General features: G+C 40.1%; 1 protein-coding gene across 2 annotated transcripts; it reads left to right on the top strand.

Moving 5' to 3' along the window:
• The first annotated feature begins 2460 nt into the window (after positions 1–2460).
• Positions 2461–17397, top strand: LOC147332213 (uncharacterized). 2 transcript variants are annotated; one of them, XM_086288661.1, is made up of 16 exons: positions 2463–2925; positions 4411–4576; positions 4960–5178; positions 6337–6456; positions 6661–6794; positions 6888–6932; positions 8468–8507; positions 9123–9185; positions 9279–9401; positions 9696–9832; positions 11457–11525; positions 12753–12889; positions 14810–14921; positions 15023–15097; positions 15851–15994; positions 16674–17396. In XM_086288661.1, the coding sequence occupies exons 1-16, from the start codon at positions 2782–2784 to the stop codon at positions 16761–16763; spliced, it is 1818 nt and encodes a 605-aa protein (XP_086144787.1). In that variant the 5' UTR covers positions 2463–2781; the 3' UTR covers positions 16764–17396. The 2 variants fall into 2 exon arrangements, with proteins under 2 accessions (XP_086144786.1, XP_086144787.1); XM_086288660.1 differs by having other exon boundaries at positions 2461–2925; positions 6661–6932; positions 16674–17397.
• Positions 17398–17510: the final 113 nt, after the last annotated feature.

The following is a 17510-nucleotide window of genomic DNA, read 5'->3' as shown; positions in this document are numbered from 1 at the left end:
TTTTAACCGTTTGGTGTTAAAAGTGTTTGCATAGCCGAATATTAATATTAGGCCTGTATTCTATGGTTGAGTGTACGTTACAGCTGATCTCTAAATCTCTGTTTAGATTATTAATGTCATATTTTTCATCAAATTATTTATTTCAACTTTGCAAATGAGTTAGATTGAATATTACAGACACATGTGCAATGTCGCTCAAGAGGAACACACTATAGACTATAGCATAATTAGTATCTCATCTATTTTCTTGTTATGACATCAACATAAAAAGTAAATGACCTGCACATACGGATATTTGTATGTTTGCTTTGGGCGACACAATAAGTGAGTCTGGGAAGGTATGCAGTGGTTCGCATGTAGGTGTTTATGAAGACAATGACAAAAGGTGACAACATGGAGAGGTGTGACAGAGAGTTTATCATGAGGTACAAGAGCAGATGGTCGACACTCTAGGGAACAAACACCAGACATATAAATTAAAACCCCTAAAAAGCATCAGTATGAAAGAGGACATGTATTCTTAATCAAAACGCCAACCACACCGTGAAAAAATCCATCCATCCATTCGCTTCCGCTTCCCATTTTCAGGGTCGCGGGAGCCTATCCCAGCTGTCATAGGGCAAGAGGCAGGGTACACCCTGGACAGGTCACCAGTCTGTCGCAGGGCCAACACACAAGGACAGACAACCATTCGCACTCACATTCACTCGCACATTCACACCTAGTGACAAGGTCCTGTCACATCAACACCCTGGTTAAGAAAGCCCGTCAGCGTCTCTTCTTCCTCAGAAGACTTAGAGACTTCCATCTGCCACTGAAGGTGCTCAAGAACTTCTACTCCTGCACCATCGAGAGCGTCCTGACGGCAAACATCTGCACCTGGTTTGGGAACAGCACCAAGCAGGACAGACGAGATCTGCAAAGGGTGGTGCGCTCGGCCGAACGCATCATTCAATCAGAGCTCCCTGACCTGCTGTCCATCTACACCAAGCGGTGCAAGTCCAAAGCTAGGAAGATTATGATGGACCTCTCCCATCGCAACAATGGACTCTTCTCACTGTTGGCCAAAACAGAGAGAATGAGGAGGAGCTTCTTCCCCCAGGCTATTCGGGGCCTGAACCAGGTGTAGGACTGGACTCTCCCAACACATCACTATAAGACTGGACTCTCACACACGTCACCACACGCACCACCACACATTTCCTATAATCCTATAATTCCTATAATTTATAATCCTTATCTTTATAATCTCTTCTGCTATTTGCACATTCTTTACTGTAAATTCCTAAGTTAATTTGTAAATTTTTTTAGTAAACTGTAAATTGTAAATATTGTAAAACTTTTCTTCTGTCATTTAATGGTCGGGCATTGTACAGCTACAAGCATTTCACCCCCATGTCATACTGTGTATGGTTGTGTGTGTGTGACAAATAAAATTTGAATTATCCAATTAACCTATCCCCACAAGTGGCATGTCTTTGGACAGTGGGAGGAAGCCGGAGTACCCGGAGGGAACCCACGCAAACACGGGGAGAACATGCAAACTCCACACAGAAAGACCCCGGCCTGATGGTGGAATTGAACTCAGGACCTTCTTGTTCTTGCTGTGCAGCAACAGTGCTAACCACCGTGCCACCAGGCTGTGAAAAAATAAAAACATTAATTCAATCAGTGCCTGCTATTGATAAGCTGGCGTTTATCTCATTAGGCAGAAATATTTACAAAACTAAAAGACTTGAATTACTTCATAAACAAATAGAGCTGAGTGCTGTGGTCATGCTGTGGTTAGCTTTGTCCAAGCACTGTGAAAACCTGTTCCTATATCTCCAAAGGGATTATCAACCAGCTTGTACTCGTTTTCTCGTGTTGACTCACTTGACAAAAAAACAAAACAAAACAAAACAAAAAACGTTATTCTTTGAAGTGCTTGTGTATCAATAATCACAAAAACTAAAGTTATACATGCAGGAATTATTTTCATATACAAATACAAACCAACTATGAAATTATTGATTTATTTTATGTTGTTGTTACTGGAAAAGAAAAAATGTGACATATCTCTATGACGTTATACTCATTTCTGTCTCCCTGCTGAAATAATGCCCCAAGCGGGAGCGCGCATAGCGCAGAAAGCACTGAAAATATTTGGGCCGAGCTGTTTCCAACCACGACATGAATGCTCATTGTTTTATCAAAGAGGCTGTTGAATTTCGCACTGTTACTCACTGTGGGCGACCTTAATGAATCCCCCTTTTGTCTCTTCGTGTCAGACGCTCAGGAATGAGTTTGATTTGTTTCGCCCACAGACTGTTAGTCTCGGGTCTACTTTAAAAATAAGCATGGCTAGAATTTAAAGGGGGGATAATAAATCTCAGAAATGCGCACGGTCTGCAGTTTTTGGTGAGCCGACAGAAGAGCGCTAGAAAAAGGTTTCACTTTCCAAACGTCACTGAGAGGAGGAACCGAGAAACCAGTATTTCCCAGATCAGACACTTTGACCCGTAGAGGGAAAACTTCCGCTTATGTCTGCATCTACTCAACATTGTGATTTTTTGTTTTACATAAACTTGGATTGAGTTTCACTGTGCGCGCATGTAAACGGTGGAGCAGGGTGACGAGACCTGTGAGGAGTTTATTGTTACCTGTTAAACGGCACAAGGTCCACGAATGCAGCGCTTTATTTCTGTGCTGCAGCTCTAATATCACATCGGGGTGATAAGTGAGTGCGATCTCTTGGGAACTGGCACAGTTTTGTAGAAGAGTAGGGAGAACAGACCATCGATGGATCCGCTGGATTTCCTGGAGTTGGAGGAAATGCTGCGCTTTTTACACTGCAATAAAACAGAAATTTCTTGCATGGAAAGCCCGGTCATCTTCCTCTGCAAGCTCAAGGATTACAACCTGATCTCGGAAGACCGTTTCAAGGTGAGGAGCTCAAGTGGAAAGGTTACGCATTTGTTATCAACCTCGTTACAGTCATTTCAGGCGAGTGCTATTTGAATAGGACGTTAATGAGAGAGCGGGAAGTGAACAGCGGAAGTGATACATGATTACGTCAGAGTTGTTGGTACACATGAAGCGTCGATTTCAAACAAGGGAAATACGGCGAACTGACCCCAAAAAGCTGATTCTGTTTATCTGAACTTCTTCAGTCTCAGCTGACTGCAGGTTTTCTCAGCCTTAGCCTACCTTTGCCTGACTGAGACTAGCAACACGGAATGAACAGAATCAACTTTTTGGGATTTACTTACCGGATCATCAAGACACTGCGAATTGACATTCGCCTGTAACTCACACTGCTGTTTACTAAAAAAGAAGGCATTTTCACAACCAGAGCCAGTTATTAAAAACAGATTAAAATGAAATAAAATCTGTAGTCTGGAAAAGTCTTAAGTCACGCGTCGTTTTTCCAAATTTTGCGGAGAAAATGGGAAATAAGTTTGTAGATTTATTTGAATGTGCAAACATAAAAGGAAATACACCGAGTATAACGGTCAAGATGATCAATAATATTGACGTCCAGGGTCTGGGGAGGCCAATCCACGACTAACAGTGTTCCACTGTGTGTTTTTCTATCCAGGTACGCTTTTACTGCACTGACAGTGTGTTCGGGATCATTATCATCCTGAAAAATGAAGCCATAGTAACTCCATCAATTTTGGCAAGATTGCAAACACCACTAACTGAAATGTTTTTTCCAAACTACAGTTTTTCAGGTTCATCTGCTGTAGATAGTTCTTTAGACCTACTGCTTCCTTAATTTTCTTCCACTTGGTCAGTTTTGTCAAATCTTTTAAGGACATATTGCACAGCACAATTTAAAATGAGTTCTTTGCTAAGTTTTCTGTTGTGTACAGACATAACTCTGCTTCATCCCTTGAGTTAGGTGGATTTTTTTATGCTTGAATGATTCATGGGTCAGTGTTAAGTGGCTTAACAAATAATAAAAGCATTCCTCTGAAAAAGGTCAGATGCAAGGACTGGAATGAAAATTGGCAAGAAAGGAGGCAATGTCCAAAGTAAAACTTTATAATTTTTGAAACTATTGATCAAGGCCGGTTAAAAAAAACAAAAAAGACTGTCTCCTTGGAAATAAAATATAAAGTAATGAAAGGTGGGTCACGATTTTTGCACAGTACTCCACCTTACGTAAATATAGGTCCCCATTGTGACGCAAAAAACAGCAGCTTATTCAGAGAAGGAAACGCCCTCTCCTAAATAATCACATATAATCAATCCAATCACCATTATTGGAGTGGCAAACATAAACATCATACTTTTTTCATAGGGGCAGTTTTTTCTAAATCTACTATCATAGACACTTTGTGAAAACGACAGTATGTTGGTATTTACTTACTGAATCCTAGGCTAAACAGCTCAATAATAATTTTCTCGTTACTGTGTGTGCAGAAGGTGAGTCGAATGAAGAAAAAAGAGAAGGGCCTTTATGATATCCTGGACTGGTTCGAGGAAAAAAAGTCAGAGCACATCAAACTGTTCTGGAAGTGTGCCTTCAAGGAAACTGTCCTGAGCCACAACCCCAAACTGCAAATGCTGCGCAAAAGCCTCATGGACGGTAAGATATTTCTATTTCATGATGCTCTTAATGACTTTATAATAAGTATGTTTGTGTCTCTGACAAGTTAATTGATAAAGCAAAGAATTGGCCAAAGAAATCTGAAAGGAATAATATGTCATCTACTTTAAGATGAGAGTTTTGTGGTGGCATTAATGCCTTTGCAGGACTAAAAATAATTTGATAGGCTTGTAACCAGTCAAAGAGAACCTCTGTCTATGTGAAGACTCATCTTGTAACAGCTAATATGTTGTAATTTAGACTATATAAAACCTTGTTAGCAAGTGGGCATGCTATGTACTGAGACTTTGAAATTGACCTGTAGAAGTTGTTTGGCCTCTATTAGATATTTATTATGTTCTTGGACTTCAATGTAATTTCAGGGTCTTACCATTTTGACACACAATTGCCTGAGAAAGTTGAAACGGAAGACAACGGTGAAAAGGAAAAAACTGAACATTCAGAAGAAGAGGTGAGGAAAGAAAACTCAGTGAAAAAGAAGAGGAAGTATAGCAAGAGCATATGTGATGAGGAGGATGAGCAGCCTGGCCCATCAGGCCTGTCTACCTCGGCTCAGAAGAAGTCCAAGAAAATATGTTTCAGTAAGTTACTCCTCACTTATGCTTTACTGTTCTCAGCGTGACTATATGCCAACAGGAGTTATACAGTTAAAAAGACATCTCTCATCCTCTAACCTTTAGCAGCTCTCACTGGGGTAAAGTACCCTGGTTCTACCCCAGGCTAGACCCAACCAAAAACAAAGCCTCTTCTCTTGAAAAAGAACATGGCAACATGACTTAGGTTCGAAAGGTTACAAATACATGACTTCTGGAACAATGTCATTTGGACAAATCAGACCAAATGGAGATGTTTGACCATAATGCACATTTAGAGAAAACCAAAACTCACCTCAGCTGTCAATCACAGTTGGTATGTGGTGAAGGGATGATCATTTGGTGGACCTGGGCCTGGACTTTGCCATTATTGAGTCGACCATGAACTCCTTCGTATACCAAAGTGTCCTCGAGTCAAATGTGAGACCATCTGTCTGACAGTTAAAGCTTGGCTGAAACTGGGTCATGCAATATGACAATGATCCCAACCACAGCAGCAAATATACAACAGAATGGCTAAACTAGCAGAGCATGAAGGTGTTGCGACGGACTGGTCAAAGTCCAGACCTCAACGTGATTGAAATGTTGGTGTGGTGGGAAATTAAGACAGCTGTGCATAAACAAATGTCCGCAAACCTCAATGAACTGTGGGCTCGAGTTATTCACAGGACTGCATAGAGTTGTCATATGTTCATTACTTTCTCTTTATGTTGGAAGTGGAATTGTCTCTTCTCTGATGTTTTGTACAAAGTTACACCATTACAGCTCCTCTACTCCATCTGAGTAAATAGTGTTATAGCAGGTGGAGAATACCACAATAATCAAGCTCTACATTAACCTTCAGTTGACCAACTTCAAAAAAGGAACTCTGGTTCTTCCAATCATTCTCCTGAATCCGTGGAAAGGTACCTCCCAAGTGGTCAGTATGAACCGGAACATGTTTGACTCCCTGCCAAGATGGATACAGGCCTCACTCAGTTCTATAAAACTGGAGCATAGCCACAGCCCTTCTTGCTTCTACACCTGCAGCGTTCACTGCAAGATGTCTGAGGGAATGTGGTCATGTCTTTTCCAAAGCCACAACATGTATATTGACTACACTGCAGCATGTTTGAATCGGCATTTATAACATTTTGTATTTCTCAGCTCCTCCCATGAAGAAGGGAGAGAAGGGTGAAATTTGGACCTGGCCCCTCTACAAGTCCCAGCTGCCTGTGACGTGCGGACAGATGTCGGGAACGCTACAACGTGACAAACTGGCTAAAGGTCAGATAAGCAAAGTCTTTTCATTGTTGCATTGCAGTCTACTGCAGCTGCATGTTCTTTGTTCAACAGCTGTGAAATAATAGAAAAATGTACAAGCTAGAAAAAGCGGCAGTTGGGAGATAACAAGAGATCATTTATGACTGAGATTTAAACTCTGCGTGTGTAAAACATTTCTTTGAATTCCTCCTCCTCTGCATCTCTTAGGAGAGAAGTGCATTCTGGCTAATAAGCAGTGGTTTGCTCCAAGTGAGTTTGAGAGGTTTGCAGGAAAGCAGAGCTGCAAGAACTGGAAGCTGAGCATTCGATGTGGGGGGACGCCGCTGGGAAAGCTTATAAAGGTTTGTCAAAAAGAAAATCTGAACTTATTTGATCAATGTTCCAGCAGTTTCCAGTGTGAATTTCACTTATTTTGTTTTTGTCATTTTTCACAGGAGGGTCACCTGAAAACAGTGGCCTACAAAGGAGGAAATAAAAAAGTAAAAACAGATGTATATACTACCACTCAAAAGTTTGAACACACGTTCTCATTTAATGTTTTTCTTTATTTTCATGACTATTTACATTGCAGATTCTCACTGAAGGCATGAAAACTATGAATGAACACGTGAAATTATGTAGTAAACAAAAAAGTGTGAAATTACTCAAAGCTTGTTTTATAATTTATTTTAATCTTTGTGCTTTGCACACTCTTGGCATTCTCTCTATGAGCTTCATGAGGTCGTCACCTGAAATGGTCTTCCAACAGTCTTGAAGGAGTTCCCAGAGATGCTGAGTGCTTGTTGGCCCTTTTGCCTTCACTCTGCGCTCCATCTCATCCCAAACCATCTGGATTGGGTTTAGGTCAGGTGACTGTGGAGACCAGGCCATCTGGTGCAGCACTCCATCATTCTTGTCAAATTGCCCTTACACATCCTGGAGGTGTGTTTGGGGTCATTGTCCAGTTAAAGAAAAAGTTATGGTCCAACTAAACGCAAACCAGATGGGATGGCATGTCGCTGTATGATGCTGTAGCAGCTATGCGGGTTCAGTGTGTCTTAAATTTTGAATAAATCCTCAACAGCGTCACCAGCAAAGCCCCCCCACACCATCACACCTCCTCCATGTTTCAAGGTGGGAACCATGCATGTAGAGACCATCCGTTCACCTTTTCTGCATCGCACAAAGACATGGCGGGTGGAATCAAAGATCCCAAAATTGGACTCATCGGACCAAAGCACAGATTTCCACTGGTTAATGTCCACTCCTTGTGTTTCTTGGCCCAAACAATCTCTTCTGCTTGTTGATTTTCCTCAGTAGTGGTTTCTTAGCAGCTATTTGACCATAAAGGCCTGATTAATGCAGTCTCTGAACAGCTGATGTAGAGATGTCTCTGCTACTGGAACTCTGTGTGGCATTAATCTGCGCTCTAATTTGTGATGCTGGTGACTCGGATGAATTTATCCTCAGCAGCAGAGGTGACTCTTGGGCATCCTTTCCTGCGGCGGTCCTCATGTGAGCAACTTTCATCGTAGCACTTGATGGTTTTTGTGACTGCTTTTGGGGACACTGCCATAATATCAATTCTAACAGTTGTCAAAGAGGGCTGTCAGCTGTGTACCAACCTGACTTCTGCACAACACAACTGATCCACAAATGAACCCTGACAAGTCACACCTGTGAAATGAAAACCATTTCAGGTGATTCGATCATGAAGCTCATTGAGAGAAGGCCAAAGGTTTGCAATCCTGTCAACAAAGCAAAGGGTGGCTACTTTGAGGAATCTAAAATAGAAATCATATTTAGAGTTATATATCTTTTTTTTCTTTGCTACATAATCCCATTGATCTTGGTTCATATATTTGATGTCTTCAGTTTGTATCTATGATGTAGAAAGTAGTAAAAGTAAAGAAAAACCATTACATGAAAATTGTGTGTCCAGATTTTGACTGGTAGGGTATTTCTTACTCAGAAGTAAATTAGTTTGTTTTATTTTTTTCTAATCTAAGCCACGTGCTTCTTTTTTTGCTGCTAGGCCAAGAAAAGATTGTTCTCACTCGAAGAAGCAACCACAGGTTTGTTCTATTACTGCAAAAACACCGATTTTTATCAAACGTGAGTGTTCTTAACAGCATATAAGCCCACTTTCCCACTGGCTGCTACAAGAGCTTCTGTTATCTCACATTAAATATTAAAGCATTTAAAACTAATGGCATCAATTGAGGCAGGCAGGCACTGCAGACATTTATAACCCTCCCCCCTTTATGCTCCAGTATAATAGAAACAGAGCAGAACTGGAAAAGCCCAACGAACTGAAGTCAAAACAATTTTATTTTTGTATCCTTATATCAGAAAACTGAAATTTGCCTCAAGGAGCTTCCAATCTGTACAGAAAACAACATTGTTTCTCCTTAGACCCTCAACTTGGATGAGGAACAGCTACCATTAAGATCCAAAATGAAAAACAAGAATATTAATGGGTGAAGGCATACAGCCGCGAGGCAGTGATTCTAGTTTCTCTCTGAGCATAATGATTGTCACTAAAATCTTTTCTGGCATTCTATTAATATCGTGCACATATTTATATTCATAAAACTCTGAATTTAAAATATACATGTGTAAGACAAACATGCACAGGCAAGGCAAGCTTCTTTCCCGCTTGTTTTCATGGATAAAATCCTCTTTTTTAGAGTCGGAGAAAGAAGAAGATGACGAGGAAGACCAGGATTCATCAAGTGATGAACCCACCACAGGTGCTGGTTTCTACAGTGTAATATTTATGATGGAAGCTCTTTTAGATACGCATGGTTGTGTTACATATTATCTTCATAACGTGTCTGTTTTAGATGAAGAAGAGGCAGAAGAGCAGACGGTGCAGCAGCCAGAGGCTGGTCTTTCCAACACCAAAGTGTTCAAAGTTACATGTGGTGGTTTAGCTGGGACGTTACACAAAAAACGTTTTGCATCAGGTATCTTAAAAAAAGAATGTACTGTGATACAGATACAGTCATTTGAAAAAGTTTAAACAGTTCTTTAAAAAAACAAAGTACACTCTGATTACATCCATTGGAATTAAGAGGATAAGTAGCATCCAGGTGCTGCTAAATGCTACTTTGAATTGAATTAAATGGAAAGATTTAGTATTTGGTATTTATTTATTTATTGTCATTGTCAGAGAACAATGAAATTGCATTTGGGGCTTCCGTACAAGATTTTAGTTAAGCTGTAGGAACTTTCTTCTCAAAATGTTTTTCTCCCTCTAGGGACACTTGGCAAGAGTATTCGTACTGAGACAAGCTGGATGACCCCAGTGGACTTTTGTAAGGAATCTGGTCCGACAAATGTTTCCTGGAAGAAAGACATCAGATGGGATGGAAAACCTCTGAGTGCTCTCATGGAGGTGTGTTTACACTGCAGGTTCCTAGTTCACCGCAACTTATCTCTACGCCTTTGGGTACTTTTGTGAGGTACTCTGTGAGAATGAGGGAGGAAAATTACACTTCAAGATTACAATCTTTACATTTTGACTCATATTTATTTGCGGTCATCAATCTTCAAGCAGCTAATATGGTAAAAATATATATCCAAATGTAGGGATGGGTACCGGTGTCCGGTGCCATGATGGCACCGGTTCTGACATAAACGGTAGTAACCAGACCGAAAAGCAGCGCACATTTCGGTGCTTTATTTCGGTGCTTTTTTTTCCTGAGCTGTGATACACTTTAGATTCTAGCCAATCATTTTACGTTTCCGAGGATAGTAGGCGGGGCCAGGTACGTACGTTCTGTTAGAGCAGAGCTACAGATTAAAAATGTCCAAGGCGAAGCGGTCAAAAGTCTGGCTGTACTTCATAGCAAAATATGCAAACTCAGCAGCCTGCAACAAGTGCTTTAAGCTGATACTGTGATACTGTCAAAGGAGGTAACACCTCAAATCCGATGAAACACCTGGCGACGCATAGCGTTTTTTTTAAAAGCCCAGAAATGCGCCGTATTTGATAGCTTGCTGCGAGACCTCACACCGAGCACATCTACTGCGGGTGGGTTGCCTGTTATGCAACATCCCCCAAAAACACGAAGAGGAGAGTCCTGGCCCCTAGCCCTGCCAGTGTAGCAGAAATGATGACGGATGATGATGGCAGCAGCCGTTCTTCTCTGCGTGAGTAGCTAATTTACGTTGAGTAGGCTAACCACGTTATTACATTAATGCATGTAAGGTGAACTAGCAAACATCATCATAGCTACATGCGGCTGTCTTCTTGTTTGATGGCAGATACTCCCTTCACCCTGGCTAAAAAGGCTAAAATGACCAAAGAAAAAGTGGAAAACAGTTAAACATGAGAGGTTTTTGGACAAAGTTTGTGTTTTTTCCATTGTTTAAGCACTGCTTCCAGCCAAGAGTGATACCATATATGCCCCATAGCTGCAGAAAAGGCTAACATTGTTATATTTTTACAAAAAACAGCTGAACATGAGAGGTTTTTGGACCAATTTTGTGTTCTCCATTCTTTAAGCACCGGTTTGAGCACCGGCACCGTTTCAAAAGTACCGATTTGGCACCGGTATCGGATAAAACCTAAACGATACCCATCCCTATCCAAATGCAGAAAGCTAACATGTGGTGGCATTTTGATGAACAACCACAGTTAGCCCTAAGCACACACCAAATGCACATCAATGTTTCAGCACCGTACAGCAGAACCAAAGACTCTTCTGTTACTATTAACACCAGCTATAGAGAATGAACAAATAATAAAGAATATAAAGACAATTAGGGGCTAATTCAGGAAAAATGAATTGGGTCAGTGCCAGTTTGGTTTTGTAGGATCTTTTTGAATTATAATTTTGAAGTTGCCACTCGTGCCCAAAAAATTACAGGACTTAACAATTTTTTTTGCATGAAACTGTGTCTCACCTGTAAACCCAAGAGCAACTTTAGTCAATATGAGCGTTACAAGCTTTGTTAAACCAAAAGTGAGAACTTATGATTGAAAAATGAATACATTGTTACTTTGTCTCTTTCAGGCAGAGATCTTGAAGATTCATTCCCTTCTGTGTGCTTGCCCTCTGTGTAAACCAGATCCTGAAGACCTGGTAAGTTTCAGACAAGTGGCATTTCCTCATGCTACACTGGTTTGAAAAATACTTTCTTGCACAATGCTGTTTTTTCTAAATAGTACAAAATCTGTCTCTCTAAATCTGTAGTATAATTCGACAAACAAGAAACTTTTTTCCTCTCTCAGTTATCTTGTTTTGGTGCAGAAATATGCGATTCCAACCCCAATTTAGAGTTTAGTTGTATTTGTAGCCTAACATCACATACAGGAGTGGGACTCCTTCTCTTTCTGACAGCAACTTAATGGATATTCTCTGCCCTCGGTCACTTTACTGTACATTCAGTGGGTCAGACCAGACATTTACTTGTTGCTTTTAACAGAGCACAACTTTGTAAAAAAATGCTTGCAAATGGATTAAAGTCTAAAAATTAAGACCTTTCTACATTTCCGCACCAACGCTGACCAGAGGAGCACGCGGACATCTCCAAAATACCTTTGGATTTTTCATTATTCACTCTGCTGTGCAATTTCACATCCATCAGACACTGAAGGGCCTTAAAAATGGACTTTACGTGGCAAAGCCTTTACCGCATTAAACGAAAAATCTGTGACAGGTCAGATTAATGAGTCTGACCAATAATGGATTCAGCCTAATCCTGGTTTTGACAAAACTTTAATAGGAGCTGAAGCTTGATGCAGCCGATTGCAGTAGTCCCTTCCTCTGAGTTTTTATATACCTACAGATCAATCCATGAGTGCTTCCAAAGAAAGAGAGCTCATTTACCAACAAGGCACAGCAGAGGTGGATTAAATTCTACAGGATTAATAAAAAAGTAAAAGACAGTGAGTCTCATCTTCACTTCAGATAGATCTGCAGTTACACTGTCACTACGCAGATGAAAAATAATTTGTTATGAAGCCGTCACTCTCCATTACAGTACTTAAGCTATTTCATTTAGCTATAAGTAAAAGTCTGATCTCACCTACTGGCTGAAATCTACTAAAGTGTTTATGATTATGCATTACTGTAACCACACGTGAGATGTGGCCTCTCAAAAGTAACAGTAATAACATGGCCTCATGCATGGCCGATTACCTATTGTGAATGTGTGCTGTGGCGGTGCTGTGTTCTTAATTTATAGATGGCAGTTATAAGTTACCGTTTGATGAAGTCAGCAATTTTACATCTCCTGGGTCTGAAAGGCGCTTTGGAGCAGTTTTGTGTACAAACAGATTTTCTGTGATTTATTGTCTGTGTTGCCAGGAGAATGAGAAAAACGATGACGACTGTTGCATCTGTAAAAACGAAGAAGAAGACCAAGAGCTGGTAGTGTGCGAGGAATGCCCACGATCCTTCCACCAGAAATGCCACCTGCCACATGTGGACGACATCATTCTGAAGTGAGCCTTACTGGGAGAGCAGCCATTTAAAAAATATTTTTCAAATCAGCTGTTTCTCTTTTGTCCTTTTGTATGTTTTGTTTGAGTCTCTTATATTTTAAACCTGCATGAATTTGTCGTATCAACACAGAATGCATTGGCAGGAAAGAAACCTAATCAGCTTTAACAGGGTGAAAGAAATGCTCCCATTATACAGTCCTGCAACTGAACTGAACTCAGCATTTTAAAGCAGCACTAATGAATATCCCTACAGCTCTGTGCAAAAGTCTCGAGCCACTTCTCATTTCTGTATGATTTTCTTTCAATGAACCAGACTTTCTTGTAATATTTTAAATTGGCCTGGAGCAACAGTTTTCCAGGTTTACTGAAGAATCCACACTAAACAAAGGGAAAATGGGGGGAAAGGCTGAGGTATGCCAGTTTACACAAGAACTGGATTGAAATTTAGTGGCAAAAGGTCTTATATAATAATGTCATTGATATTTTTGGTCCAAATCGTTGTCTTATTTATGGAGGAGGATGAGAGGGTCCAACACTGAACATCTACAGCTAAATGTAAAACATGGTGGAGGCTCTGGGGATGCAGTTCATCCAGTGGTGCTGGGAGTCTTGTGAAAATGAGGAATTATAAACACAAAAAAGTACGGTCAGATGGAATCTGGAAAGCATCTCATCAGGAGCAGCATCATTTTTCAGCATGACAGTGATCACAAACACACTGCCAATGCAGTAAAAGCATACCTGAATAAAAAACATAAAACAAAACCACCACACACAGTCTTGGCCTCCCCAGAGCTCGGACTTCAACATTAGTGAAGCAGTGTGTGATCAGCTTGACAGAAAACCGAATCAAAGACAGTCAAAAATTATTCTCCAAATCTCTGCATCTATTTCCCTTTATCCATCCATCCATCCATCCATTCGCTTCCGCTTATCCTTTTCAGGGTCGCAGAGGGTGCTGGAGACTATCCCAGCTGTCATAGGGCAAGAGGTGGGGTACACCCTGGACAGGTCGCCAGTCTGTCGCAGGGCCAACACACAGGGACAGACAACCATTCACACTCACATTCACACCTAGTGGCAATTTGGATTATCCAATTAACCTATCCCCACAAGCTGCATGTCTTTGGACGGTGGGAGGAAGCCGGAGTACCCGGAGTGATCCCACGCAAACACGGGGAGAACATGCAAACTCCACACAGAAAGACTCCGACCTGATGGTGGAATTGAACTCAGGACCTTCTTGCTGTGCGGCAACAGTGCTAACCACCGTGCCCTATTTCCCTTTATTTCCCAGAAAAATATTTTTTTTAAATGAGGGGTGGCTGAAGACTTTTGCACAGTGCTGTCTGTGAACTTCTTAACAATTAAGCAAGTGTAAAATAGCACACTTGCTTAATTGTTTTTCCGTCGTTTAAGTAGAAGTACTTTTTCCCAAACAAACTGACAGTCTTATGATGAAAAGACAAAGTTAGGTGCCAGCTGGCAAAGAGAGTGAAGGAGCTAAGGATATTTCCTTCTGGACCTGGTAGATAACAAAACAGGACATTTGCAAATTGACCTGTACCATGAGTCCAAATAAGTGGAGTGTTACTCCAGATCTTCTAGTTCTGTAAACTAAATTCTTGTTCAGCGTTAAATTTTAACATCATTTCGTTTGATTTTTGTTTTAATGTTTTTCACCTTCACATTAAAACTGGTACTAGCTGAAGTCAGGTGGACAGTTTCTACTAAAACAACATTTGTGCTGCTATTATCCATGTATATTGTATTGAATTACACACTACTGTATATGATCCTGGCATACGTTCTGCTTTTTTAAAATGTACCTGTTTTATGTGATATAGCTGATTGAAACAACAATCAAAAGGGTTTATATTTTTAAGACTGATATATATCTGTGTGTGTATGTGTGTGCAGCGACGACAGCCCCTGGTTGTGCACATTCTGCGTTTTTAGAGCCAATCACGTTTGCCTTGACCAGCTGGACGTGAACGCAGTGATGTCTCAGCAAATATCTCAACACATGATGGTGAGAATTTTCTCTGTCTACAACTTTGTCCATGTAACCATCTAACTACCCGTCTCCCTGTGACATTGCTGTGACCTGCCCCTCTGTTGTTTCATCAACAGCAATGCCAGTATCTCCTCCTGAGTCTGCGCAGTGCTGACGAGGAGCAAATGTTTTCTCCAGACCCAATGGGCTATGTAAGTATTTTTTAAGCAAGCAATTTTTATTCATTAGAATCAAGTTTTAAAACATTCATAGAAAATAAAGTGCAGTGCACTGAAAACGTGAGCTATCTTAGCCTTTGCATATTGGTCACACTTCAGATCATCAGTTAGAGTTTCATATTAGACAACAATAAGCTCAGTAAACGCAAAATGCAGATTTTAAATGATGATTTCATTTATTAAGGCAAACAAGCAATCCAAACCTACCTGGCCCTGTGTGAAAAGTAACCGCTCTCCCTTGTTAAATCGGTAACTAGCCAGTTCAGCTTCACTGGCAGCACCAAGGACTAATTGCTGGTAGACCTGTTGAATCAAGAAATCACTTACATGGAACTTGTCTGAAAGAGAAAAGTAGGAAAAATGATCTCAAAAAGCAAAACATCCTACGATCTAAAGAAACGGATGAGAAACAAAGTCATCGACATTGATCAGTCTGTGTTACAAAGCAATTTTAAAGCTTTGGGACTCAAGCAAACCATTGTGAGAATCATTATCCACAAATTGAAAATTTGGAACAGTAGTGAACCTGAATTCTGTGTTTAAAAACAACATTTTGTATTTTCTTTTCCTAAAATTAAAATTAGCTTTGATGTAAAGCATGTAAGTGTACCAAGTTTGCAAAAAGCTAAGAAGTCAGGAAGGGGGCGAATACTTTTTCACAGCACTATATGTGTAAAACTCTGACTAGAATACTCTGGTTTTCTGGATGTCTGCTTTCACCCACAGCTGGCAAACTACAGCACTTCTATCAAGAGTCCGATGTGGCTGGGCAAAGTAACAGAGAAACTCCAGCAGAAACAGTATCAAACTGTCGGCGAGTTTGTTTCTGATGTCCAGCTTATTTTTGCCAACTGTGCGACATTCAACCGGGTAAGAAACTCTTAGTGAAAGTGTGATAATGGCATTCAGTGCTCTCAATAGTCTATTAAGTGCTTGTTTTTATTTTTTATATGGTTTTAAAAGGTTTGCATCTGCATGTAAAAAAGAAGAATTAGATTACATTCACTGCAAGTTTTGGAAACTTCAATTACACCTTATAGTGACAAAAAATGTGATTCTGTATCTCTTTTGGGACTTGGGACTCTGTGTGTTGTGTTGTTAAATGTTTTCAGGACTTTAAGCTTTCACTTTCTTCTGACTGCCATTCAAAGTTTAGTCAAATTGCCTTGTTCAGCTTTTACAAGGCATAATCAAAACAACTACCATCTATTTCACCTTTGCTTCCATGCAGTGCTTCTTCTGCATTTGGGTCCCTGGGGGTCCTGGTCTGACCAATTTCATGGGTACCTGCAATTTCACAGTGGATCTCAAATAGAAAACTTTTGTCTTACTGTCTTTTATTCTCAGTTCTGCTGGAAGTCTCTTCCTGTTAAAAGGGAGTTCTTCCTTCCCACCACCGCCAAGTGTTTGCTCATTGTTTTTTTCCCCTCAATTACTGTAGGTCCTTAAAGGTGCATTGACACATCTGTAGGATTACAAACACAACTTTTTTAAACAGAACAGAAGTTTTGAAAATAACATAATGACAATCGCTGTTTTTCTTTTTCAGGGAAATCCAGAAATCCTTGCCATCGGCAACCAACTGAGGGAGTTATTTGACAGCGAGTTTAAGAAGGCTTTCAACATCCAAGATCAGTGACTTCGAACCAGTGTGACAGTTTTTAACACTTCAAAGCTGAGAAAACAATCAAAAACGGGTGTTACAGCGATGGCACTGTAGCAAAATGTAACTAGATATCAGTGTTTGCACACAGTATGAATGTCAAATACAGTATACTCTATGTTCATGTGCTGGCAACTAATGGAAAAGCTATTATTGGATAATCCTCATCATAGTACAACCCATTACAGTATAATATTAAATAAAGTAGTTCCGTAGTGTATGTTGTTTACATACAAAATGCACACTGAAAACAAAGACAAATGTCTAAAGGGGAATTGTAATAATGTTTTCTCCAGTTTTGTGCACTGAAACCAAAAACAGCTCTAGTCCTATTTAAAAGTCAAGTTAAAATGATCATTATATATATGTATATATTGCTCCCAGTTTCATTTGTTTGCCCTAACTTTGTTTCACATATAACTGATGTTATATACCATTAAAATCTGAATGTGTTGGTCCAAAGAGGACTATTGTCACTACAGTTCAATTTATTTTTACTGTTATCTGTAACATGTGGGGTTTTTTTTTAAATAAAATGTTTGTTTGTGTACGCCACAAATAACACATAAAAGAATAAAATGCATTTTTTCTTTTACCTCGTTTAGTATTATTTATTTTAATTTATTAATATTTATTATTATTAATGCAATAAAACGTGCAGAATTTGCCCCTACGTTGGCACGTTGACAGCTAAATCCGGATTCTTTTTTCTTATTTTGAAAA

Source organism: Aulonocara sp. 'chitande type north' Nkhata Bay, linkage group LG4, assembly GCF_057382095.1.
Source record: "Aulonocara sp. 'chitande type north' Nkhata Bay isolate Kocher_YH1m ecotype deep benthic linkage group LG4, A_spYH_male_GT1.1, whole genome shotgun sequence".
Taxonomy (NCBI): domain Eukaryota; kingdom Metazoa; phylum Chordata; class Actinopteri; order Cichliformes; family Cichlidae; genus Aulonocara; species Aulonocara sp. 'chitande type north' Nkhata Bay.
This window is presented reverse-complemented; position numbering and strand designations above follow the sequence as displayed.

Excerpts from the sequence above, each read along its gene's own strand:
- LOC147332213 (XM_086288660.1), top strand. The coding sequence starts at position 2,782 with ATGGATCCGCTGGATTTCCTGGAGTTGGAGGAAATGCTGCGCTTTTTA. Across the intron at positions 9,186-9,278 it reads AAGTGATGAACCCACCACAG|ATGAAGAAGAGGCAGAAGAG; the intron begins GTGCTGGTTTCT and ends TGTCTGTTTTAG. Across the intron at positions 12,890-14,809 it reads GTGGACGACATCATTCTGAA|CGACGACAGCCCCTGGTTGT; the intron begins GTGAGCCTTACT and ends ATGTGTGTGCAG.